The sequence below is a fragment of the Squalius cephalus genome (assembly GCF_949319135.1).
Source record: "Squalius cephalus genome assembly, chromosome: 2".
Classification (NCBI taxonomy): domain Eukaryota; kingdom Metazoa; phylum Chordata; class Actinopteri; order Cypriniformes; family Leuciscidae; genus Squalius; species Squalius cephalus.
The window spans coordinates 54720692-54747040 of record NC_137123.1 but is presented as its reverse complement, the minus strand read 5'-3'; the positions used below and the strand labels follow the sequence as shown (position 1 = coordinate 54747040).

Genomic DNA, 26349 nt, shown 5'->3' with positions numbered 1-26349 from the left:
ATTAAATGATAAAAAAATAATATATATATTTATATATATATATTTACTTTGCTTGACCAAAAAAAACAGAACTAGATTTTATTTAAATGACTTTTGAAATTAAAGCACACTTTTAAAATTAGGATACATACATGCAGGTTTTGTTTTAAATCATTGTGTATCATTTGATTTAAATCATTGCCTCCCTGGAGGTTTGTGCTGCAAGGGTCTTTGAAATAATCTCGTCTTTGAATAAATAATAAAGTGATATGGAACTAATGCGGTTAAGACCTGCTTGCAACTAAAGTGAAAACGAATTACACACCTTAGAACAGCTGCGAACATTCAACAGCTCTGTGGTATAAAGCATTGCATTTATTGGTCAAATCTTACAATGGAACAAGCTAACCAGGTCAAATATGTGTTCGTTCATAAAATCATCTATATACACTTTTTAAAACATTTGTTTTGCTGGTAATTTAAAAAACAATATTTAAGAAAATCTTTGAATCAGGCATCTTTGAAACAAAAGCCTACATGTTACATTCACGAGGAATCCTGCCAGTTAAAGCTCTCGCCAGAGTCCAGTGACAAACTGAGCAGGATGATGATGATGATGTGACAAAACAGTTGCTGTTGATCTATGATAAAGTCTCAAGATCCATCATGGATGCAGCTTTTCTCCGTTGTGACATCACACTCAGCTGAAAGAGAAAAATCAGTTTAGAGTGGGTTCTGCGCACCCTTTGTCCAGCAGCTCCAGAGGGCAACAGTTGAGTTGTGCAAGTATGCATACATACAGACATAAAATATGTTTCTATATACATTCACTGGCCACTTTATTACATACTCCCTGCAAGTACCAGGTATATCAAATCTTTAACTCAATACTTTTATATTTAATGCTTCAAGGGATTGTTGTTCTTTCCCCTCACTAAAGCTGTTAAGTACAGTCTTGTCTTTTTGTCCATTTTTTTAAATATTTTGCTTCAAATCAAAGTTTGTAATGTTGTGATTCACCTCGTAGCTGATGCTTAAAACTTCTTTTTTAAATCCCTAAAGGAAAAATCCTTTCGGAAGAAGCTTTGGAAAACGTGTGCAGGCACTGTTGCATTCTACAGACAGAAGTGTGTAAATATCCAGTATGGTTCATATACCTGTTGTGAAGCACTTGTTGCACGTTGCTCTGCCTGAGTAAGACGCCTCTGTAAACGCGTGTTTTTCTCCAGCTGCTCTGAAACCTGCCTCTCATACTAGAGACAGAAATGACGACGTTACTCATTACACACCCCATACATAAACGTAACACTTGCAGTATACAACATCTTTCTAGGTAGAAACAACTCTGCAAGTAGTGTCCACACCTCCAGCATCTTCTGATGATCAGCTTCCATCTGGATCTCCAGTTCCTGAACACGCTGTTTCTGTCTGTTCAGCTCTGTCCTGTAATGACCACAGTCATTTCATGGAACCTTGACCAGCTTTATTCAATAAACTTCACACTACATTTGATCAATAAGCCTGTTATAAAATGGAAGCTAATTTCTTAATATGATGGTAGAAAGATTCTGTGCTGAACTTCCCCTCACCAAAGGCAAGATTTTAAGATGGCAAGAGTGTTGGATGAGCATTAACAATTTGCATCCATGTAGGATGAGTTATATACCAAAGTTTAATACTTAGTGCTCCGTTCAGATCACAAACCCTAAATGTGAGTAACGGTAATAGTGAAACAGCACTTCTGTCTCGGGTGTGTTTGAGCGTTCACCTGAGGCTGCTGAGTTTCTGCTGGAAAGCCTGTGTGAGGTTCTTGGCCTCGTCTTTGTAGCGACTGATGGTTTTCTGTTGAGCGAGCACCAGTCTGGTCAAACCGGAGCTGGAGTTTTTACTGCTCTCCTCCATCTCTCTCAGTCTGGACTCCAAACTCTGCTCCTTCACACACAGCTCCTGCTGCATCGAAGACACCTACACACACAAATGAATCCTGTTAAAGACGCCATATTTATACTTCTACTGCTAGCCCATTTATAATGTCTCTCTGAACATTTAAACAGGCTGTTTGTGCCTTGAGTTGTTAAGCCAAAAATGAAAATTCTGTCGTCATTTACCTCATGTCATTCCAAACCACTAAAACTTTTGTTCCTCTTACAAAAATGAAGATATTTTTTAAAACCTGAGAGATTTCTGATCTTCACTGACAGTCCTTTCCACCAAATATGAGTTGAGTTGAGTTGAAAGTTTATTTGCCATTTGTACCGGCACAGCTATATAGGAATTTTTTTTAGCAGAGAAGACCAACTAACAAACTACACACAATAAATAGACTTTGAGAGATGCAGTCAACGAAGAGCAGCACAAACCCATGTCAAAATATGTTAAACGGAAGCTCAAGCGCACCCACGTGACACGAGAGAACAAACCTTATTGGTTCTCGAGCATCGAGCAAGAACATCTGAGATTTTGATTACCATATTTAATGTATTTTATGCACATTGATCAATGTTTATGTGTGAATAAAAGCCTAAATTAAGCCAATTTTAAATCATGAAAAGTGATTTTGTCTCTTCAGAAGACATTAATCTGTTAAATTCATACAGATTATTTTTTTTTACAAAGTTCTTATGGAACAACATGAGGATGAGTGAAAGATGACAATTTAAATTTTTGGTGAACTAAAATTTTACAGATTTTATTTAAATGTCTGGTATGATTGGTTAACATCAGCATATCAATGTAATTCACACTGTTGTTCATCAGGTCATGTGGGTGGATATATGCTAATGTGCTCATGGTTGTGACATCAATATAAAAAAATACATATATATATTCTATAACACATTCCTTAAAAAAAATGTATACCGGTAGTTCACCCAAAATGTACTTTTCTTCTGCGGAAAAACAAACACATTTAAAAGAACGTTTCTGAACTGTTTTTGTTCATACAAAGTCGATGGGGTCCAAAACCAATGTGGACAATTTTTTTTTATAAAAGATCACACAAACACAAGTAAAGTACTACAGTAGTCAACATTTGAAGTGGATCAAAAACTTTCAAAGTTACACATGACTTTTGAACAATACTCGTTCTTGTCTTAGAACAAATTTGATCCACTTCAAATGTTGAATACTGTAGTTCATAATCGATGCGTCTCCACAGAAGAAAAGGTCAAAACAGGTTTGAAATGACATGAAGGTGAGTAAATGATTTGATCCCATCTTTGTGTGACCTGTTGTTTGGCACGTCTCTGAGCCAGTGCACACTCTTTGCGGAGCGCTTCCATGTCTCTGTGCAGCTGCTGGTTGTCTTGCTGCAGTGTGAGTCTCTCTTCACTGATGGCTGTGCTCTCTTCTCTCGAGCTCGACAGCGCTGACTGCAGTCTCCGCACCTCCTCCTGACAGCGCGACAGCTCCTCTGAAAACCTGCACAAGCCCACAGGAAACTATTATGGACCAACCTTAGATTTACTCTCAGTCTACTTCATGAGCGTGTGTGTGTTCTCACTCCATCTCCATCTTCTTCATCTTGTTCTTCGTGCTGTTGAGTGTGAGTTGTGTTTCATCCTTCAGTCGTTCTGAATTTAAACATCTCTGATGGAGAGCCTCCATCTTCCTCATCTCAGGCTCTCCAACTCGGCCCTCTTTATAGACCTACAACACACACACATTTGTTTGATTAATGTTTTTTGTCTCCTATGCTCACCAAAGCTGCACTTTTATATCAAAAATACAATACTAACAGTAAAAATGTGAAAAAAATATTACAATTTTAAATAACAGTGTTCTATTTGAATATATTTTAATATGTAATTTATTCCTGTAATAGCAAAGCTGAGATTTTCAGCATCATTACCAGTACTTTATTCTTCAGTGTCACTGATCCTTCAGAAATAAAAACAGTTCTGCTTCATACTTTTGTGGACACCATGATAGTTTTTTCAGGATTCTTTGATCAATAGAAAAAAGCATTTATTTAAAATAAGTTTTCGTAACTCAAAATATCTTTACAGTTACTTTATCAATTTAAAGCATCCTTGCTAAATCTATCTATCTATCCATCTATCCATCCATCCATCCATCCATCCATCCATCCATCCATCCATCCATCCATCCAAATATAAAAATAATACATTTTTACAGATCATTTGTGTCTTATATTACATTTTATGTTAAATATTTATAAAAGTTAATAAGCCACTCCAGGCAGTGCATGATAACGTGTTTTTACTACATACCCCTAAGGTTTTGCACTTTGTGTCACTTCATGCCTTATAACACCCCTTACCTATGATAATATCACAGCAACATCCAGCCTGACTGCAATTAATTATGTATGAGTAAAAACCTTTTCCAGCTCCTCTTCCACAGCTTTTCTCTCCCGATGGGCTCTTTCAATCAGTGTCTCTTTATCGGCACATTCCTACACACAACCATAGGAAATATGTTAATGTACATTAGCAACAGTTGCTGCAGTCCACATCTGTACATATGCTGATGATGAATGTGTCACCAGTTGCAGGGCAGACAGCTCCTCAGCCATGCGATGAATCTGAACGTTACACTGCTTACGAACACTCTCAACCTAATAAAAGAGGAAAAGAACAGAAAACTATAAGCCACACTCAAAGATGGAAATAATATATGCTTTGTGATCACAGATTAGCTGGATGTCAAAACACTAGAATTAGAAACTAGAATGACACTGACTTCACTGTGCCATAACCATGCTCTGTCAGTGCAAACAGTTAGGCTATTTTTGGCTGTAGAGATCTAGAGGGTTTGCAGCCGTACGGTTGCCTTTAGTTTAAACTGTAGCGTTGAATCAGACTAGGCTTAAAGAGACTTGCTACAGATCTAAATCATTTCTAAAACAAAAAATCTAAGATAAACACTTTACTTAAAATATTAAGTATATTTAGTAAAAATATATTTATTGTTTACCTGCATGTCATGAGACCATTAACCAAATTCAAAGAAACCCAAACATGCAAATGTGTTGTGAATTATTGAAAAATCTCAGAGGGCAATGCAAGTAAATTCATTGATGTAAAGGGAGACAAAAGGCCTGACCAAAATGTTTAAGAATCCTAAACGAAGCATACATCGTTCCCTCGAGGCTACTCTGACAAAGAACCATAGGGGCTTTCGCACTGGAGGAACGTTCTCATAGTTCCTATAACTGCTGGCAGAATACACGCTTTTTTGGCATGTTCGCACCTCACTGGGAACAATTTTAGTTATAGGAACGCCTTTTGGGGGTACTAAATTTGCTCGTACTTTAGAGTAGGGTCTAACCCAGCACAATAGGAACTACTAGTGACGTAAGTGTATGGTGATTGGCTGAACGCATGCCATACGAAACACCAGCATGTAAACACAAAGTTTACATATACTTACTCCACAAACAGTGATAGATTTACCCGTCACCTTTGTCTGCGGCGGTGGGTTCTTAGCACTGCAAGTTGTCGTATGAGATTTCGTCTCTTATCCCATTCAATCGCATAACTTATTTACATTCCATCTCCGTCATCACGAAACCCACGACACAACAAAAACACAGCTCCGATCACAGTATCATCCATCCTGCAGTTGTTGTTGTTGACGAAGTCTCTGTCGGCCGGCTTACGTCACTGGCCGTGCGAATGCAATCTGGAAAACGGCCCTAGGGGTAAATGTAGTTCTTGGGGAACCGCGCTGGTGGCTAGTTCCTAGAACTACCTGGTGCAAAAGCCCCTCATGATGCCTGAAATATTGTCTAATAGGCTCATTAGGCCTAATCAGAATTAGATTAGACTTGAAGCCTCCAGCTTATTCTTTTGTCTCCCTTTGCTGAGTTCAAGAACCCTGGCTGTGATCACCTCTTTCCTGGTGCGCAGGGCAGCATCCTGGATCAGCTGCTTCATGGCGTCTTTCATCTTCTCCAGCTCTTCTGCTCTCTGTTTCTCCCTCAGCTGAGCCTACAGTAACATACACACAATTATTTTTGAGTATTTGAAGTCAGGAAGATATAGAAGAGAGCATGTACTGGGCCCGTGCGGTGTATTTGGAGCGTGACCTGTTCTCTCTGAAGCGAGGCCTCCTCAGCCAGCTGGATGGAGTTGCGGAGGCGACTGAGGGCTTCAAATTTCTCCTCTTCCAGTGAGGCGCAGCGACCCTGCAGTTCTCCCACTTGCCGCTCCCACTCCGTCTGCTTCCTGCGCACTGACTCAGAATCCTGTGTCGCAGCTTTGAGTCTGGAAAACAAATACATAAATAAAAGAACATCCATATTTTCCAACAAGATATTAAAAGGAAACAATATATACAAAGTCCTCCTTTAATTTGGTAACATAAAAAAGGGTAATATAAAAGACTCTTCTTCTACCATCCATTCTGAAATGCACTTTTTTTCCTATCTTTGGAGGCTGGGCCCATTTTTAAGATTTCTCTCTCTCTCTCTCTCTATATATATTTATATTATGTTATATATATATATATATATATATATATATATATATATATATATATATATATATATATATATATATATATATATATATATCAAACATTTTACTCAGATTTACTCAAATTCTTAGGGTTAATATTTCATATTCTCATGTCCATTAGTCATTTTGGATGGTGTGACCAGGCAAACATCACATGTTTAAATGCAGTAAAACAGTAATATTGTGAAATATTATTACAATTCAAACCAACTTTTCTATTTAAACATTTTAAAATGTAATTTATTCCTGTGATGGCAAAAGCTGATTTTTCAGCATCATTACTCCAGTCTTCAGTGTCAAATGATCATTCAGTAATTTTTTATTATCAACAACGCTGAAAAGAGTTGTATTGCTTAAAATTTTAACAGATTTTATGTGAAATTGAAATCATTTGTAACATTATACATTTTTTTTAATAAATAAGTCTTTTAACATCTCTTTTGATTTATTTAATGGTGCATATAAAATACATAAATATAACATTGTTTTGAACACCAGTGCACAATACATACAACATCTAACTTCTATCACAGTTTCTTCATCAACACAGCTTTCAATCTAGCAGTCGCACTGAAACCATAATTGCTAGACTTCACCTGGCCTCTAGCTGGTTCAGTGCTGCTTGTAGTTGCTGTAGTCTCCGGTCAGAAGCTTCCTCTCTACCGTGAGCTTCTGCTGCGTCCTCTTCCTGCACACACACACACACAACATTATTAGAAAACACACAGAAGGGTGATGAGACAATTATAGCCACATCTCTCACCCTCCTCTGCATCTGATCCTGCACATTCTGCAGGAGTCTGGTCATCTCCTCCACTTTAGTCGCGGCAGATCTCTGCTCCAGTTTAGCTTGCCTGAAACATCATACAGAAACACAGACATACATAAATGTGATTTTTTTTGTTGTACTTTCTAAATAAATTTGACCTTTTTACTACTTTTTATTGATAGCATAGTAGTGAGAAGACAGAGGGAATGGGATCGAAAATGCACTACAATCTTTTAAAATCAGTAAGATTTAAAGTAGAACAGTAAAAAATAAAAATTCAATCTTTCAAAATTCAAATCTCCAAAACAGTGAAGGTTAAGTCATAAAGAGTTGGCCATCTGGAAACGCTACCTGAGTTGGCTGCGTAACTCCTCCAGCTCACTGCTCTGTTCCGCCACCGTCTTAAGGAACTGCTGATTGGTCTGAGTGTGACAGGACAGACATGAACGCCGGCCGGGCATAACGCCAAACACACACACTTCAAAGAAATACACAAGGATGAAGAACGGAGGAGAGGATAGAGGCTGTTTAGAGATGGGATGGGTGTGAAAAAGTTGGGTGTGCGCGAGCTACACTGCTCATTAAATATTCAGGAATAGAGTAGTGTTTCCCTTCACAACCACTACACGCATACACACACACACACACACACACACACACACACACACACACAAGGCTGAACAATGCACAGCACTCAAACAGGTGCCGTTCTGACTGGTGTGAGAAAATGTGTGTGTGTGTGTTTGTGTGATTAAGACAGAGCAAGGATTATGCCTTTAAATCCATTGCATAACAACTGACTGAACACAGAGCCCTCGAACAGCACTAATAAAACCCTTCCATATAATGATATACCCAAACATTTTCCCGGTAAAAATACATTTTTAGTGGAAAATTATGTAAAAAGGGGATTGATTTTATCCATCTGGGTCTGATTGGTACTGATAATGTACAATCACTTGGCTATTATCACAAATAGGGGTTTACCAACCAAATAAATACATAAATGCACTTGAAATATCGCAATGTATTTGCTTATTGTATTCCTCATTTGTAAATTGCTTTGGATTCAACCTTTGCTAAATGAACATGTAAAATGCAATGATTTTATTATGTGAGAACAAAGAGGCTGCAAAGTCATATGAGAGACAAGCACGTTTTAGAAAGTTCTTTCAAAGGCGCAGAAACTTTTACATTACATTGTGAAAGATTATTTCATTAGGAAGAAACATGCACAATAGACCAAGAAATTAACTGTGGAAAGAAAATACAGTAGATTTAGATTTTAACCAGTACCGTTTACATATTGAAAGAGGCAGTCTTACCGATTCCAGCTTCTGATTGGCCAGCTGGATCTTCTGTGCATGATGTTGCATCTGTGCCAGCTGATTCTAAAACAGCACAGTGATCATCAGTAAGAGCACAGACAAAGTATTTCAATAATTAAGTAATGTGTATTATAATAAGAAGTTTCAAGCCATAATTAAGCCAATATTTTACAGCCAACAGCTAATATTGAATTCATATATTCATATAATCCGTCTCGGCATGCCTTCTGGTTTATATGAAAGTGCTGGGGGTCTGTTTGTTCTGTTAACTGTGCCTGCATGTAGTTAAACACTGCCCTCTAGTGCTCAATAGTCATATTACATATTCTAGAAAAAAGATATTTTTTTTTAAAATGTTTATTGAAAAAAGAGATTTAGATAAAGCTGCCTGTACACCAAATATGTGCTAAACCTGTCAAGTTTGAAACCAAACCTGCATTATAGACTGAACTCAAATGGGTTGAATCTGTAAACACGAATGGCTACCTGCATGTGCTGCCGTTCAACCGCATGTATTTGTCCATCACTCATGGAGCTCTGGTACTGGGTCTGAAGACGATCCAACTCCTGCGAAGCGGTCTGCCACATCTGAAGAGCCCGTTCTTTCTCCTAAAGACACACACAGAACACACTGAAGTTAAACATTCTTGTGGCCTTTCATGACTAAACTCTCTGAATATCTTTGAGGTTTGAGGTGATATTAATGTAGAGTACAGAAGCAATGTTAATTGAACTGAATGGATATATGGTTAGTGTAGCATGGACTTATAGACCATGACAGGTATGAAAGCGAAGCTGTGAGGGATAGACTTGCCGTGTTTTCAATGGCATCCGCTGTAAAAAGCTGTATAAAGCTTCTAGATCACTTGTAATTTTCCACAGCTCATATTTTCTTGTCTACTGAAATTTCTTGGAAAGATATTTTTGCACTATTTTGTCAGCAGAAAAAAAAGAAAGAAAAGAATTAGTCGTTTTGAAAGGTGGCACATTAACCAGGCACATTAAGGTTGAACAGTGTTTCTGTAACTTCCGGAGCAAAAAAAAAAATATAGCTCTCATAAACACAATTTAATTACAGTAATTGTTGTAACAATAATATTTTTGCTGTGAATATTTACTTGTGCTAAATGCAAGAGATTTGTTAATCACTAGCAATTATTGTTTTTTAAAGTATTGGCTATGACTCAGTATGCTTTTAAATTACATTGACACAAACTGACTTATTAAAAAAAAAAGATGAAATGTAAAATGTCTATGAATACTCCGAAATTTTAATGCAAATAAATTGCTGGCTTCAAACCTGATTCATTAAAATGGACAGTTCGTAAAACTGATTTGCATGAATAATCATATTCCCAGATCTATCACCCTTTTTTGCTAATGAAGATTAAACCAGAGTTACTATTAAAATATTTTATAATGATCACATTCTGTGCAAGACAAGGAGTGGAAAACTATCGTTCATTCAATATTCACAATATCGCATTGGCAAAATCAATGTGAATATGTTAAACACACAATCTATAACACAAAAATAATAATAATAATAATAATTATATATATATATATATATATATATACCGGTATGTATATATATATAATCAATTCAGTTAACCTCTTAACCTGTGCTGTATATCTCTATGATGAGGCATAAAAATGTCTCACTGGATGTTTAATTTATGGCTAATTATTTCATTCTCTGACAGTTAATTAAGAAATTAGATCTGTGAATATGTTTTGGAAAAAAGTGGAAAGTCCACAAACTCAAAAATAAGTCACTTGAGGCTTGACTTGACACGTTCTCTAGAGAGGTTTAGATGTGATTTGCAACATGATGTTCTGGTGAACTGCTCCCTAAAGGAGGGCAAAGATGTGCAATGTCGAGCTGAAAGTGGGACGCTTGATGAGTGACGCACTAATATCTCATTACTCCGTAATGTCAAGTGTTGATATGTAATCCTCGGGAGCATCTGAAGCGTACTCCATGCTGATTAAAACCCATTCCCTCAGAACAACACGACTTGCGCTGTCGTATCATATATTAACTAAGAACGAAGCTTTAAAGCCAGAATAACCCCAGATCACCCATCGCACCGCCGGAATACAGGGCCAGGAAAGTGCCTGTGGGTTTGTAGCTGCACAGACTGACTTGTGGGAGTTTAGAGGGGGTTATGCAGCAGGTCTGGATACTCACCTCCACGACACACTTGACCTGCTCCTCCAGATTGCTGATGGCGATTGCATCATCTGCCGTGACTCCTTCTGTTCCAGCGGACAGAGACTGGAGCTGCTTTTCAATGGATGTTCTCTGCTCTGCATGAAGCCTGCAAATAAACATTAATATACATAGTTAATGCAAAAGGTCAACCTTCATAAACCCTTAGGAATTATCTGCAGACATGCTTTAATTTGTTCTAAAATATTAGCTGACTTGCATCCCTAAAGTCCCTAGTAATTGATTAGCAGTAGTATATTTAATCAGTGCTTGATATGGGGAAAAAAACATGTCGGGAGTCCAGGGAGGTGGGGTGTTTGAGTGTCCTCCCTCGGTTGAAATCATGCTCCTTGGGGGCAACATGTGAGAAGTGCCGCAGGAGAAAGTGAGGGTACACATACACACTCACACACACACGTGAATATCATGAAACAACAATTATATTCCATTGTAGATTTAATTGTAGTTTTTTTTTTACATGCAAATATTGATGCCCCTGTTACGTTTCATTGCTTAAATTGTGATTTTACTTTAAACTGACAATTCGGTGGTTTACACAACACCATTTTCAATTAAAAACAGAAAACTTAAGCATTTTGGCCATTCATTTACACCACAACGTCGGTTTGGGGGCCTGAAAACGCAAACTTAAAATTACGTAAATTACAAAAAAAAAAGTGAATGTGAAAACAGAGGTCATATGGATGCCATCTTGATTGTTTGTATTCACCACTCTGTAGAAGCCATGCACGTACAGTTTCTTTACAAAGTGACAGCGCCAACTACTGGCCTGGCATGCATAATACAGCGATTTTAGTAGTTTTCGCAGATTTGTGTGAACGGGAATCTTTTTTTGACAACGTTGTTATCTGTGCGCCAAACTAAAAAAATAAAATAAAATAAAAAAACTTACATTTTTAGTACATTGCTTTTGTGTAATTGTACCCTCAGTTTGGTAACACTTTACAATAAGGTTCATTAGTAACAACCTTAGTTGAATTCCACGAACTAAGAATGAACAATACTTTTACAGCATTTATTAATCTTAGTAAATATTAATTTCCTCATTTACTAATACATTGTTAACATTACTTAATGCACTGTGAACTAACATGAACAAACAATGACAGCTGTATTTTTATGAACTAACATTAACAAAGATGACTAAATTCTGTAACAAATGTATTGTTCATTGTTATTTCATACATTAAATAATGGTAACTAATGAACCTTATTGAAAAGTGTTATCAAAAGTTTTCTAGATTGAGAATTACCGCAAAACTCACAAACTTTCTCCCAACAATAAAGTGAATTTACGTAAAGGGTGTCCAGTGATTACCAGAACCACCTCATCTTGCACAGGAGAAGCTGTTAGCACTGACTGACTCCGGTAATAAACCAGTGTCAGGGTGGAGAAATCAGCAGGAGATCCATTTGCAGCAGCTCTTACCGCTCATTTTCTTTAACCACCTGCTCCAGGCTTGCTTTGACGTCTGTCATCTGCCTCTGAGTGTTTGACAGGGAGAAACAAGTGTGTGCGTGAGTGGTGGGAGGAGGGTGATTGAGAGAGTTTGAGAGAAAGTGTACTCTTAAATCGCAAACTTATTATAAGACAAATTCACTTGATTTGGGTTTAAAATGCAATTTATAGCTGACAGCATTAATTCAGCCCCATCAAGCCCTGACAGTTGTAAAACCTCACTGTAAAGCAAGCATTCGTGTGGTGTGAGCGTTTGCGTAGGGTAGTATAGTGTAAGTCTTCAAGTGTACCTGATAGAACTTGAGCTGCATCTCCATCTGTTGTATGTGTCTGTCATATTCTTCTATTAGAGGAGCCATTAGACTGAAAACACACACCCAGGTCATACACAACATCATTATGCAATTAAGATTATAGGCTATTAACATTTAGAGTTCCATGGTACTGGATTACATGAGAGTACTATGTATAGATAATAATTTTACATTTAAAATTATACTATATTAAAATTACACTATAAACAAAGCTTGACTTTATAGAAACATAGTGCATACATATACATGCGCAGTGGTGGGCAAAAGTGATGTCAAAAATTATTAAACATTTTTTAAAGATATTGAAAGCGTATAATGTAGTTGTGCTTGGAGTCAATTGTTTGTGATTCAATTTGTGATAATGCAATGAAACAATTATATAAAATAACTGCGTCGTATTTTGATGGTTTAATCAAACTTGTAAGATATATAAATAATATCCTTTTAAAATTGCATATTAAATGAAAACATAAATACTAAATGTTATGTAATTTTCTAAAGGAAATTGGAATGGTGCTTGTCTTTGTAAAAGCTGCCACCACAATAAAAGAAGGTAAAAGATGAGAAAATGAAACAGCACATTTACAACAACATGTGCACACTTATGCCTTAGCAAACTTATCTTTATATTTCATCGAAATTTCAGCCAACCTTTCAATACGAGATTATTTTCAGTAGTATGGTGTTCATTAATTTTTTATTTTTTTTTGTTAATAAATGATGGTTGCATGCAGGGTTTGAAATTAACTTTTTAACTCACCGGCCAATTTGACTACTAAATTTTTACGTTTACCAGACATTCAGAACTTCTACTAGCCAAAAAAGAATAAAAGAAAATGAATAAACCAGATTAACTACGTCACAGTTTATAATATTATATATATATATATATATTATAAAATTTGGATTTCATACATTCATTTCTTATTCAAACAAAAACCTGCCATCCAGCCATCTCCTCCCTTCCTCTTTCATCCTAATCACCAAAAATGTATTTTAGGTGGACAGATCAATAGAACATTAAACATTAAACATTAAAGAACATTAAAAAAAAAATTAGGATGTTGGAAAATAACAATGTCTTTTCTGTTAACCAAATGCTTTTTAATCTTAACTATTGCTTCAATGCAAATGAACAAGCGCGCCATTATTTGTTGCATAGTGACGTGTACAGCAGGGATGGAAATTAGCACCCGCCACCAGCCAAATGCGGGTGATTTTGTGTTGTAGCGGGTAAACTCGCTTCACCTACCGGCCACCGTGGCGGGTAAATAAAGATAGCATACTGTTTCACACGGACGGCGGACACTTTTAGAGGAGGCACACCTTCAAAAAAAATGTGGCGTTACATCGCAGGCGTTAAGAGGTCTGCAGAGAAAACATCTTTGCATTGACTTAACATTGAAATCACTCACGCCTGACGCGCTATTCGCGTCCGGTGTGAACGCACCAATGCGACGGTGGAGCGTTTTTAAGATTTCCACTCTGGAGGGTGGTTTCACTTTTTTGCGTTTTTAAGCCCCAAAAACGCCGTCGCCGTCTAAACGAAAGGCACATCTGATAAAATATTTTTACGTTTTCACCCGCGAGCGTTCTCGTGTAAACAGGGCCTAATAGTTTCATTGTTGGGACTAAAAACCTAAAACTGGAAGCCATAAAAGACCACGAATCATCCAAATGCCACATCCAGGTAAAAAAGAGAAATATATATAAGAGAGGAAGAGTGTATAAGAGAGAAAGAGAAAATGTCAGTATTTCATTGAGACTTGAGATTAAATAAACTGCTTAAGTATTGTAGATCTTGTAGTATTAATTTTCACATGCAGTTACACATTGTCGGTTAAAAACAAGAAAGTGGCTGGTAAAAACATTGAGTGGCTGGTAGATTTTGAAATCCACCAGCCACAGTGTCCGGTAGACAAAAAAGTTCATTTCCATCCCTGGTGTACAGTATGTTTAAGTAAACCTGATATGCGCAGATTCGCAGATTCTTGACTCACAAGATGAGTATTTGCACTAAATCTGCACAGATTTGGCTAACACTAACTTCCTCAGCAAAGTGAGTAAACATAATAAGTAATTTGGCTAGTGATTTGACAGTGTTACCCGCCACAGTTGATTTTTTACCCGCATTTGGCGGGTTGGCTGGTGTTAATTTCAAACCCTGGTTGCATGGTTAAAATAGTAGATGACTTAAGACAGAGACAGGTTTTGTAGGTTAGTAACTGGCCATAGGGACTTACCCTCTGTCTGAAAGCCAAGGAGCTGCAGATTCCATGACCACCACATCATCTGCCTAAAAAAAAAAAAAAAAGGACAATTTTATTAAGCATCTATATACAACATCCCCAGTGCTTAAAGCCTTTATTATAATTAGGAATTGTTTTGTTTTCCCCCACATCACTCGGAGTTAGCTGTCAAAATGAAAGTACTGTCATGTTGTTCCAAACCTGTTTGGAAGCCATTCACTTTCATTGTATGTAAAAGCCAACAATAACAGTGAATATTGAATAAAGCTGTTACACTTCACATGCCTTTTTTGTTACACAGGAGAAAATAAGGCATACAGATTTAGAACAACATGAGGGGTGATAACAGATTTTTTTATTTTAGCTGTGAACACTTCCTTTAATACTTAATACATTCACTGTGCACCATAAGAACATTATGTTATTAATGCAAGAGATGATCTACAGATTCAGCAAATAAAGCAATAAACAATAAAATTGCCATCTAATCATAAAACTAACCTGTGACACTGAGGAGGGAGGAGGAAATTCATCCTGATATCGACCGAGGACGGAGTTTAAACGATTCACTGATAAGACACAAAACAAAGTTCAAGTGATGATGAATATGTATGTGTATCTGCACACTATTATTTATGACATCTAGCGTGTTTCACCTTGATCTCGTAGAAATTCGACTTCTGTTGTCATTGTTGCGTCTGCAACAGCAATAAACTCTGTTAGGTCAAAGCAAATGCCTTCTAAATATGCATCAACAACAACTATTATAACATTTAGTATGTGTGCAAAGGGGAATGATTTCCCTTACTGAAGCAGTCAGTTCACACACAGCCAGCACAAGTGATCCCTGGAGACTGTCTTTGTGCAGGAATATTAGTTTATCATTGTATTAACTGACTCTATATAATAATTTAAGTTTAACTGAGTAAACGTGCATTATTAAACTAGCTTATTACGAAGGTATACGTTCTTCAATAGATTAAGCGAGTGAAAAAGAAGCGAATCTGGCGTGTAATCTCAGCAACAGTTTTAAGCATCATTGGTATCCAGGTGGAGATTTACACTGGCTAACTAGCGGGCTAACGGCTACACATGTTTCAACATTCATAATCAATGGGCTGGATACTTATAAAAACCTTGAGTGAATTATAAATGTTTATTCTTTTTCGTCGCGTAATATGACGTATTATGAAATAGCAGTAAACCGTAAATAAATATAAGATTAGAAGACCTCGAGGTAATAGTTATTATAGGTACCTGCAAATCCTTCCGCCTTGTAGTTTAAAGAGCCCACCAGCCAATCAGATTCATCTTCACCGACGCTCAGATTCACCCTCTGAGCCAATCAGACTCATCCTAAGGGACGCGGTGCAACTTAATAAAATGTTCCCGAAAACTTCAACACGCTTGCGTTCCGTGTAGTTTATGGAGTTCCTCTTTTTTCCATAGTTCTTGAATTGAAGAACTAACAAGATGGGTCCACTCGATGTGATCGAATAGGGTAATACTTTACTTCATCATTTTGATTCAACAATTCACTCTTTTATTTACTAACGACTAACGTTTGCCTGACTACTGAAACGTCTGTGGGAGGCTTTGTTGATGTATGCCAGAAATCAGGAAGTGTTCTTCCTTTGACATCAAGTCAAGTCACCTTTATTTATATAGCACTTTATACAATACAGATGGTTTCAAAGCAGTTTAACAGCGAAAAACAGGGAAATAATGATCAATGATACAAATAGAGTTCAATTCAGAGGTCAAAAGCAGCTCAAAAAACAATAGTGTCATTATTTAGCTCAAGTATGTTCACTGTTGATTCAGTTTGTCAATTATGAAATAAAGCCAAATTAATATTCAAATTAATTCCCAAACAGCAACATAATCTTGTAAACATAATCAATCAGCAACATAATCAACATCTGGTACATGTGGATTCCACGCTGGGCCGACACTATGTTGCTGTCTGGGTTATGACTGAAAATAAATTGTCCCCAACTAAGCAAGCCAAAGACGACAGTGGTCCAATCCAAACACCCATCAGTGACAGAAATGGAGAATTAATTTTTTTGTGTGTGTGGAAGAAACCAGGCTACATCATGGGGCCAGTTCTCATCTAAATGAATGAACAGGGTATGGTCAGGTGACGTTAAGTGTTATGTTTATGATATCAGATGCATTGCTTATCAATGACTGTTGAACCTTATTGCATATCAGACAGTCCTGTGTCCTGAGCAGCTTAAGACGTAATACAGCACAGAACTGTGGATAAATCATTGATACTTACAAATTTTATAATATTGAGAACAGAACAAGATAGTCATTTATAAATATTTCAGGTTTAGCTTTAGAACAAAATAAGATTTTGCCATGCTTAACAGTGTCTGCAGCGGTTGTATCCTCCTGACTGCCATGGAGTTCTATATCAGACACACCTGGGACAGCTTACCTGTGGATCATGAGCCGGTAAAGATTCGTTTCTCACCTGGCGAGGAAGGTTTGTTAATGCAGGTGAATGCTCCATTCTTCAATGACCCCCCTGCACCAGCCGGACCACCTGGAGAGCCGTTCCCTGGTCTCTGGGACTATGAGGGTATGTTCATAAATACCATTAATAAAGGCTCAAATCTGGTTTAGAGATTCAGTTTCTTTCTTTCATATGATTATATAACAGATTGTTGGAATCAACTGATCGTTTTGCATATAAGCATGCAACCCTTGACTGTATAGACAAATACCAGATAAATAAAAGTCTGATTTAACTTTGGTGAGAATTAGAAGAAAGGTTTATGAAACCCTAAGTTAAGATGTTTATCTTTTCCTTTATCTTTTTACACAATATTTAGTTTGTGCTACTGACTTATTTTTCAGTGGTAGAATCCTTCTTCTTGAACAGCAACACTGAGCAATATCTAGAGGTGGAAGTCTGCCCGTAAGTTAAGCCTACTCTGTTTTTCAGGCCGCTGAAAGTTTTTTCATTGCTAATGTGTAATTGAAATAATATTTTGATATCATATTACAGACATGGACAACACCTTATTCTGCTACTGAATGGAAAACATAATGCGTTCATGGTAAGCAAATTCACTGTACATCATTTTATTAAAGGGGTCCTATTATGCTTTTTCACTTTTTCAACTTTAGTAAGTGTGTAATGTTGCTGTTTGAGCATTAAAAACATCTGCAAAGTTACAAAGCTCAAAGTCCACATCAAAGGTAGATATTTTATTTGTTGTTTTATTGTTCACCACCCTTTAGGAAAATTAACCTTGATTATGTCGATTATTTTTTGTATTACCATGGTTTTCCAACAAATATCACGATTAAATGGTGGATAACATCGTATCTAAAATGTATAAGAAAAAAAAACATACCACTGTGAAATCCGTGCTTGATAAGTCCGTGCACGAAATCCGTTCTGCACAATTCTCTCGTTTGTTAAAGGGGTCATCGGATGCTTTTCCACAAGTTGGTATGATTCTTTAGGGTCTTTGTGTAAAGTTTGTAACATAGTTTGGTTAAAATTCCTCAGTGGTTGTGTAAAACAACACCCTTTTTACCTCCTCAAAAACAGCTCTGTTCACAGCGACCCGTTTAGGTGCATGTCTCTTTAAATGATAATGAGCAACTGCTCACCCCACCCCTCTCTTCCATGGGGGTGTGTCACACAAGACACATAAAGTGCTGCCGTGGCAGACAGTATTCAAATGGCTGAGGGGGAAATATGCTAATACGGGACAGTCCGTTAGCGGTCGGGGGCGGAGCATGAGCAATATGACATCATATTGCTCTGAAAATCCAAACGGCTTGATTAATGAGTGTTTAGGCTTTTTGAGGATAAAAAAAAGGAGCGAATGGATTTTTTTCATTGTATGGTGGTTGTGTCCACACACGGCAAAGACAAATTTATATGCAAACACGTGAATTTTGCATCCGATGACCCATTTAACATTCCTGAGTCTGAATCATCTGAGTAGAGCTCGTGGTTATGGTAAGGGGCGTGCCATTTATTTCCCGAACACTCGCAAATCACAACACACTGGGCCAGCCAACCAATCACAGCACATTTCGGAAGGAGGGTCTTCAGCGAAACCGGAATTATACAGGGCGTTCGAGACAAATAATGAAAAATAATGAATTTTTCAAGCATGAAGAACAATCAAGCATGAAGGCGTATTTTAGTACAGCCCAAAAACAAAATCAAGACTGGGTAAAAGGGCATAATAGGACCCCTTTAATGTTTTCAGTTTTTAATAAACATTAACAGTCCCGTTCAAAATTTTGGGTGGCGGTAAGTTTTTTTTAATGATTTTGAAAGAAGTCTCTAATCCTCACCAAGGCTGTATTTTCTTAAAAATACACAAAAAAAGTAGTGTGTGTGTATGCATGCATGTATACACACACACACATATATACTTTCTTATAAAAACAGTAAATGTTTTAATATTAAAACTTCAGAAATGTTTAACAAAATAAAATAGTACAGGAGCAAAAAATATATAGAGTACTATAAAAATGTCCTGATATCTTTTTTAACCATTAGCTTGTTACCTGTTACAGCAACAACTCCCTCTATCATTCAATGCCAATATAAAGAACAAAATATGGGAGGGAGAAGCACTTCTGCCTTGGAGGTATTTCCCTCAGGGCATTAATAAGATGAACTCCTACGCCATCCATGGCTCGGGTGCAGGAAGGACTTACGAGTCTCTGTATCCTGTTCCTAGAGAAGACCTACAAGAAGGACAGGGACCAGACTTGTACGTTTAGATATCTTAATACTATTTTGGTTTCATTGTATTGCATAATTACATCACCATGATCTTAACATTTCTTCTCTCATCCGAACAGTCATCGACTTGAGTATTTTCAAAACTTCACTCTGCAAAGCATCATGGGAGAAGACTGGGTTCAGCCAGAATCTGACCTGTGGAATTTAGCAAGCAAATGACCAGCTGAAAAATCACAAACCAAGTCAAGCCTGTCTCATAACCAGCTTTTTAATACAGCAATTACTTGTAATTTGCTTCCATGGCTAAGTTAGAGCATAAACTCCACTGCAGTCTAATCAAAGTTAATGATGTGGCTTGTTTTAATGTGGGTGTAATGGCAATATAATGGCTTTTATTATCACAATTTAATAAATCTTCTATCAGTAATGCAGCACTAATCTCAGCAGTTAAGTATTCCATCCAGCACCAGGCTATACAATATGTAGCAAATGGGAAATATGTTAATTTTTATACTGAAATTAAATGAATTATTTAAAAATGGAGATGTTAAATGTGGAAATAGAACATTAAATAAACAAATGATAACATTCAACTGTTTTGGAGCTTGGAAACAACAGGTTGCATGGATGATCGCATATTGCTATATGAAATATGGCGAAGATTCTTCCACGAGTTGTATAGAAAAATGTGTAGCTATAACTATCAGTTTTACGTGCCTAACCCTACCATAAGATGATCCTTTTTATCTTTTAGTTGGTCTGTTGCAATATTAAAATAGGTTTCGTGTAACTCTGAATATCTGACAGACTTGACAGTATCTGAAGTAGCTTAAAACGTATAGCAATGATAGCCTATAAAACCTCTTCAAAAAACAGCCGAGCTGTAAACTCTCTCAGCAAACCCATGCGTATAATCAATAGGCGCTGCGTAAACTACAAATTAGCGGCTAATAAGACGGAACACGGGTTTATAATTACAGCCGCTGTCTGTTAAATGAATATTAACAGTGACTAATTACCGAGCCGCTGCTCTCGCGCTGCCTAACCCCTGACTGGAGCGCGCACTGCGGGCGTGAGCTGAATGCGCGCTCCTCTGTATCTGAGAGCTAAGGTCACGGCCAGGCCCGGATGTGGCACGTGCCTATTCATGCACGTCCAGGGAGGCACAATTAAAACGAGGACTATATATATATATATATATATATATATAAGGCAATTACTTTATAAATGTATAACATTTAAAATATCGTCACTGTCTGGCAGAAACCTTGTCTATCTCCATATTTCATCCTAAATCATTAATTTTTTACCCTTTTCTTCTGTTTGTGGATTTTGCAAACATTAAAACAGCTTGTGACTAAACCTCTTAACTCAATTGTCTCATCAAACTGATTATATTAATGTGTGAATTAATAAAAGTATTAATTATTTAAATACTATGAGTAACATAAAAAAAAAAAAAACATCTGTTGGGAATGCAGGGAGACACTGCAGGACACATTACTAATATATTTAGCCTAAATGAATAAATAGATAAAAATAGAAACCAATAGAAAGAATCACATCCATGAGCCGCACTCAAATTACACACACAGACTCGGAGTAATCGCATTTGTTCTCTCCACATGCAATCTATTCACTGGGGGAAATAGCAGAGTACAAATTGCTTCTTGTTAGGAGCAGAGCGAAGTCAATCAGATGGCCTTCCACTCATGTTTTTTAAATCAGGGAGAATTTATGCACTGACATTTTATAATTGATAGGAGGCTTGTTCAAAACTGAATGGGTAGATTGGGCACTGGCATGTTTTCAGTGGTATTTCTGCGAGTTGAACACCGTTAGCCGCACAGAAATGGAATTGATTTCATCGAATACACATTAGATACAACTCTGAATGCCGACGGGAGGGGGGAATATTGTCACTTCCCTTTTAAAAAAAAAATGAGAATGAATCATGTTTGTCATTTGATTCCATTATATCCATAATGGACCTGTTTACCTGTCGCTTTTGCCCCTTCCATCCATTTGTCACAGGCAGGTAATATCTGCACTAAAATATTGATTCCCATCTATTCGAAAACACATTAACAAACAAATATTTTGAACACAGAGACCTGCAATATATAGTGTATAGTGGCACTTTTTTTTTTTTTTAATATGAGAGATAATGTTGATATATTTTTTTGTTTTGTTCATCACTAAAAAATATCAATCATTGCGCTCCGAGCTCCGAAAATGTGTTTCCATGGCAACAAAAGCTTTTCAGGATAAAAGGGGCTGTCAGGAAGAATATTTTCCTTTATAACTCTGTCATAATCATAAACATTAGTACAATACACTCTCTCTCACGCACGCACATCAGTGAAGCCCATTAAAGGCCACTATAAAAGAAGGAGGCTTAAAAGTAAAGGATGATAAAGAACCACGCTCGCAAAGTGGAGGTTATTTTTACAGATTTTAAGAGGAGGGGAAGATGATAAATCTGAGTTGGGAGGCAGTAATAAGAGAGGATGGCAGGCAACACAACATTATCAGGCTGTTTGTGCTGTGTGGAAGTGCTGGAGGGGGAGGGCCGCTGAGGAGAGCCTTTACCCGCACGACACCCTCTGATTGATAGTGGAATAAAGGTCGTTCCGTGTGATGAATGAATATTTCGATATAACCCAATCACGGTGCACAGGAAAACGAATGACTGGATGAGAACAAGATGTGCCGGTCCACTGAGGGCACGGCACGCGGGGCCAGCAGAGACACTAAATCACAAAATAACAGAATTGAACTTTATGTGGCCAGAAATGGGAGAGCATGTGGAGAGTTGAAAATGTGACCTGGATACTCTCGGCTTTTCTGTCAATACTAAATCCATGAAGAAAGGGAAAGAGGCGGGGGAGAAGCAGGAGATGGAGCCAAGAGTCTTTTCCGCAAGACATTTAGAGGTCATGCTCTAAAGCGAATGTGGTAACTGTGGAGTTGTTCATACAGTGGTTAACTCACAGCGAGATGTTTCGTTCGGGCACGAGGGTCAGTTTGATGGAATATCAGCTCCCATTTGTGTGAGAGCCACAGATGGCTGAGCTGAAGACAAATGCCGCAGTTAGACAGCCAAAACAACATTTTCGTCCTGATGTGCACAGCGTTGTATTGATTAATATCACTGACAAAACGAACTAGCTGAACAACGGTTACGCTCTGATGGGAAATGAAAAGCCTGCAAGGATGAGATAAGTATCTGTGATTGCGCATTAGATGTCAAGCGACTCGTTGAATCGTTCAACTGAACCGATTCTTTCAAAGCACTCCAAAATAAGATATTTTTTATGGGTTAAAAAATAACGGTTCGATTTTTTGTGCTACAATCCTGTGTGTTTATGAATAAGATAAGCTGTTTCGTACAGCTAAATGAATGCGGATGACGCCGGACTCGATTTACAAATGGCCATGGCGTTATGTTAAAAATACATAGTGCACTATTTGAGGGGACAGACATTTGTAGTGGTGTCTAAAACCACAGTGTACTCATTCAATCCCATAATGCACCTAAATAAAGACTACACTCAACATCTAGTCAAATACGTCTTGCGAGAAGATAGTGTCCGGCTGACTAATACGCTCACTCGTTTTTGTTCACTCATTCAGTGAACTATATTAGTGGAGTAATGTAGTGAATGAGGAAATAGAGGTGATTTCAGATACAGCCCTTAATTCAGAAACGAAACAAGTATAAGCGAGTAATTGAATTATTCACTCAACCGAATAGTTAAAAAACACTGGGTTCATTCAGGAACACCGGAGACACACATATTGACTTGATTCTGCTGTGGATATTTTTGTTGGCAGAGCAAAAAACAACAAGGTAATTGGCAATATTGTGTCTAAAATGTAAGATACTTAATATCATTGTTAACTGCTGTATAAAGGTAATATCACAATCATTCTATCCTGTTCTTGTTTTGTAATGTGTCAGATGGTCTTTGTTACTGCATGTATACATGAATATCTCTGGTTGTGCAGATGACTAGAGCCATTTAGAAAGATTTCAAATGTATTGTTGAATAAGGCTTAATGGACTGTGCTATGTGTTAATTACCATTAAATAACCCTTTTGAAAAACATCCACAATGCAAAATCAATTAGTTGATCAAGTCTCTTTGCTTAATTAACAGAGAATGTCTGAGACATCTTTTTCTTTTCTTAATTAAAAAAGTCCACACAAACACAAAATAAGAAGGCATTATTTGCTTGTCAAAAACTGTCATATGCTTAAGGCATCATAATGCAGGTGTCTGAACCTGGTAGAGAGAGAGAGAGAGGGGGAGAATTTTATTATTGCTTTTCCTTAGTCATTTGCTTCTTTATCTTCTGTGGTGATATCAGAATGCCACAGAGTAGATATGGCAGGCAAAAGATAAAACTGAAATGTCTCACTCCAGTTAACTCTGTGCACTTTCTGCCAACAGAAATATTCATCTGCATGTCCAATAGGATCATCTCTTGCACTCAGATTAAAGTCAGAAAAGCTCAGACATATCTGCGCACTTTTAGTCCTCTTTTCTTTTTGTGTGACTTTGCTTTCTGACACTGTACAATCTGTCTCGCGGCGTGAGTTTCTCAGCATTATCCAATTATCTAAGAGGTAAGGCATGTACCGCTCAGGTTGCTATACCTTGACAAAATCAATAAGCATTCGTAATGTCTAATACTACTGTCTTCTGAGCACACTGTGATCCTCGGTAAAGAGAACAAATAAAAAAGATAAATGACAATAAAGCAAAGCTGGATAAAGTTCAATTCGGCTCTGTGAATCAAAACAAATAAGGTTTTTTATAGAGTATGCTGAAATTATTCAGTGTTATGAACACAACACCCAGAGTTCAGGAAGTAATGGGCCATTACAGGAAAAAGAAATGTCCATTTACACAGTACAAATGATGGGAAAGGTCCATGCGTTGCTGGCACTTTCCACAAATAGGGTATACTTTTTTGTTTGTTTGTTTTTTAAAGCATTTGAGCCACAAATTCCATGATTTTGGTTGAGAGAACTATTAGATTGGATAGATGAACTATTAAAAAAGTTAAAGTTAACTAGAATGAAAAGTAAATCATTTTTAATCCATCAAAAGTCTATGCCCCCCACCCCCTAAAAATGCCTCATATCAGATAATTCAAATTCTAAAACATTGTCATCATTTTGAAGTAATTTGTTCTGTAAATACTAATTTTAAAAAAAATTTATTTATTTTTTTACAAATGTTAATTGCTAATTATGAATATAAATTGTCACGCTCAACCGAGTGACCGCTAAATTTAGACTACATTTTCTGTCATTTTTTTAGTCCATTTAATTTTAAGCTATATTAAATATTTATTGCTAGAAAATGCCAAAATCTAAAAAAAAATCATGTTTTTTTAAACTAGCAAAAAAGAAAAGAACAACAACAAATCTGCTAGCCATATATTAAAATATAAGAAAATAAAACAGCTCATATAATATTTAGTTTGACCTCATGTTGATGGCCAACAGCACTTTCACATGATATAATGTGTGATATAATGATCAATAATGATAACACATTTTTAGCATCTAAGCACTTTTTTACATCTGTAAACTATGACACATACACTCACCTAAAGGATTATTAGGAACACCATACTAATACTGTGTTTGACCCCCTTTCGCCTTCAGAACTGCCTTAATTCTACGTGGCATTGATTCAACAAGGTGCTGAAAGCATTCTTTAGAAATGTTGGCCCATATTGATAGGATAGCATCTTGCAGTTGATGGAGATTTGTGGGATGCACATCCAGGGCACGAAGCTCCCGTTCCACCACATCCCAAAGATGCTCTATTGGGTTGAGATCTGGTGACTGTGGGGGCCATTTTAGTACAGTGAACTCATTGTCATGTTCAAGAAACCAATTTGAAATGATTCGAGCTTTGTGACATGGTGCATTATCCTGCTGGAAGTAGCCATCAGAGGATGGGTACATGGTGGTCATAAAGGGATGGACATGGTCAGAAACAATGCTCAGGTAGGCCGTGGCATTTAAACAATGCCCAATTAGCACTAAGGGGCCTAAAGTGTGCCAAGAAAACATCCCCCACACCATTACACCACCACCACCAGCCTGCACAGTGGTAACAAGGCATGATGGATCCATGTTCTCATTCTGTTTACGCCAAATTCTGACTCTACCATCTGAACGTTTCAACAGAAATCGAGACTCATCAGACCAGGCAACATTTTTCCAGTCTTCAACTGTCCAATTTTGGTGAGCTTGTGCAAATTGTAGCCTCTTTTTCCTATTTGTAGTGGAGATGAGTGGTACCCGGTGGGGTCTTCTGCTGTTGTAGCCCATCCGCCTCAAGGTTGTGCGTGTTGTGGCTTCACAAATGCTTTGCTGCATACCTCGGTTGTAACGAGTGGTTATTTCAGTCAAAGTTGCTCTTCTATCAGCTTGAATCAGTTGGCCCATTCTCCTCTGACCTCTAGCATCAACAAGGCATTTTCGCCCACAGGACTGCCGCATACTGGATGTTTTTCCCTTTTCACACCATTCTTTGTAAACCCTACTTTGTGCGTGAAAATCCCAGTAACTGAGCAGATTGTGAAATACTCAGACCGGCCCGTCTGGCACCAACAACCATGCCACGCTCAAAATTGCTTAAATCACCTTTCTTTCCCATTCTGACATTCAGTTTGGAGTTCAGGAGATTGTCTTGACCAGGACCACACCCCTAAATGCATTGAAGCAACTGCCATGTGATTGGTTGATTAGATAATTGCATTAATGAGAAATTG

General features: G+C 37.4%; 2 protein-coding genes across 4 annotated transcripts; one reads left to right on the top strand and one right to left on the bottom strand.

Moving 5' to 3' along the window:
* Window positions 1–139: 139 nt before the first annotated feature.
* sclt1 (sodium channel and clathrin linker 1) lies at window positions 140–16117 on the bottom strand. 2 transcript variants are annotated; one of them, XM_079858652.1, is made up of 22 exons: window positions 16074–16117; window positions 15473–15514; window positions 15318–15385; window positions 14811–14863; window positions 12544–12616; window positions 12224–12279; window positions 10753–10882; window positions 9045–9167; window positions 8556–8621; window positions 7582–7652; window positions 7225–7315; window positions 7058–7149; window positions 6032–6209; window positions 5835–5933; window positions 4487–4558; window positions 4322–4396; window positions 3482–3627; window positions 3207–3399; window positions 1748–1944; window positions 1344–1422; window positions 1137–1232; window positions 140–683 (listed from the first exon to the last, which is right to left on the bottom strand). In XM_079858652.1, exons 2-22 carry the CDS (start codon window positions 15504–15506, stop codon window positions 621–623), a joined length of 2055 nt encoding a protein of 684 aa, XP_079714778.1. In that variant the 5' UTR covers window positions 15507–15514; window positions 16074–16117; the 3' UTR covers window positions 140–620. The 2 variants fall into 2 exon arrangements, with proteins under 2 accessions (XP_079714778.1, XP_079714779.1); XM_079858653.1 differs by having other exon boundaries at window positions 15625–16092.
* A 60-nt stretch (window positions 16118–16177) lies between these two features.
* cUnh4orf33 (chromosome Un C4orf33 homolog) lies at window positions 16178–20139 on the top strand (the record flags this gene model as incomplete). Of its 2 annotated transcripts, XM_079864591.1 has the most annotated exons (6): window positions 16178–16317; window positions 17198–17409; window positions 17688–17748; window positions 17839–17890; window positions 19377–19576; window positions 19668–20139. In XM_079864591.1, 5 exons carry the CDS (start codon window positions 17229–17231, stop codon window positions 19765–19767), a joined length of 594 nt encoding a protein of 197 aa, XP_079720717.1. In that variant the 3' UTR covers window positions 19768–20139. The 2 variants fall into 2 exon arrangements, with proteins under 2 accessions (XP_079720717.1, XP_079720716.1); XM_079864590.1 differs by lacking the exon at window positions 16178–16317 and having other exon boundaries at window positions 17187–17409.
* Between the last annotated feature and the right edge of the window lie 6210 nt (window positions 20140–26349).

What these genes read in the sequence shown, in the direction of transcription:
- sclt1 (XM_079858652.1), bottom strand. Translation starts at nt 15,506, where the DNA reads ATGACAACAGAAGTCGAATTTCTACGAGATCAAG. An exon ending in AGAGACGTGCCAAACAACAG is followed by an intron (nt 1,945 to 3,206) that starts GTCACACAAAGA and finishes TTGTGTGTGTAG; the next exon opens with GTGTCTTCGATGCAGCAGGA. An exon ending in CAGAAACTCAGCAGCCTCAG is followed by an intron (nt 1,423 to 1,747) that starts GTGAACGCTCAA and finishes TGGTCATTACAG; the next exon opens with GACAGAGCTGAACAGACAGA.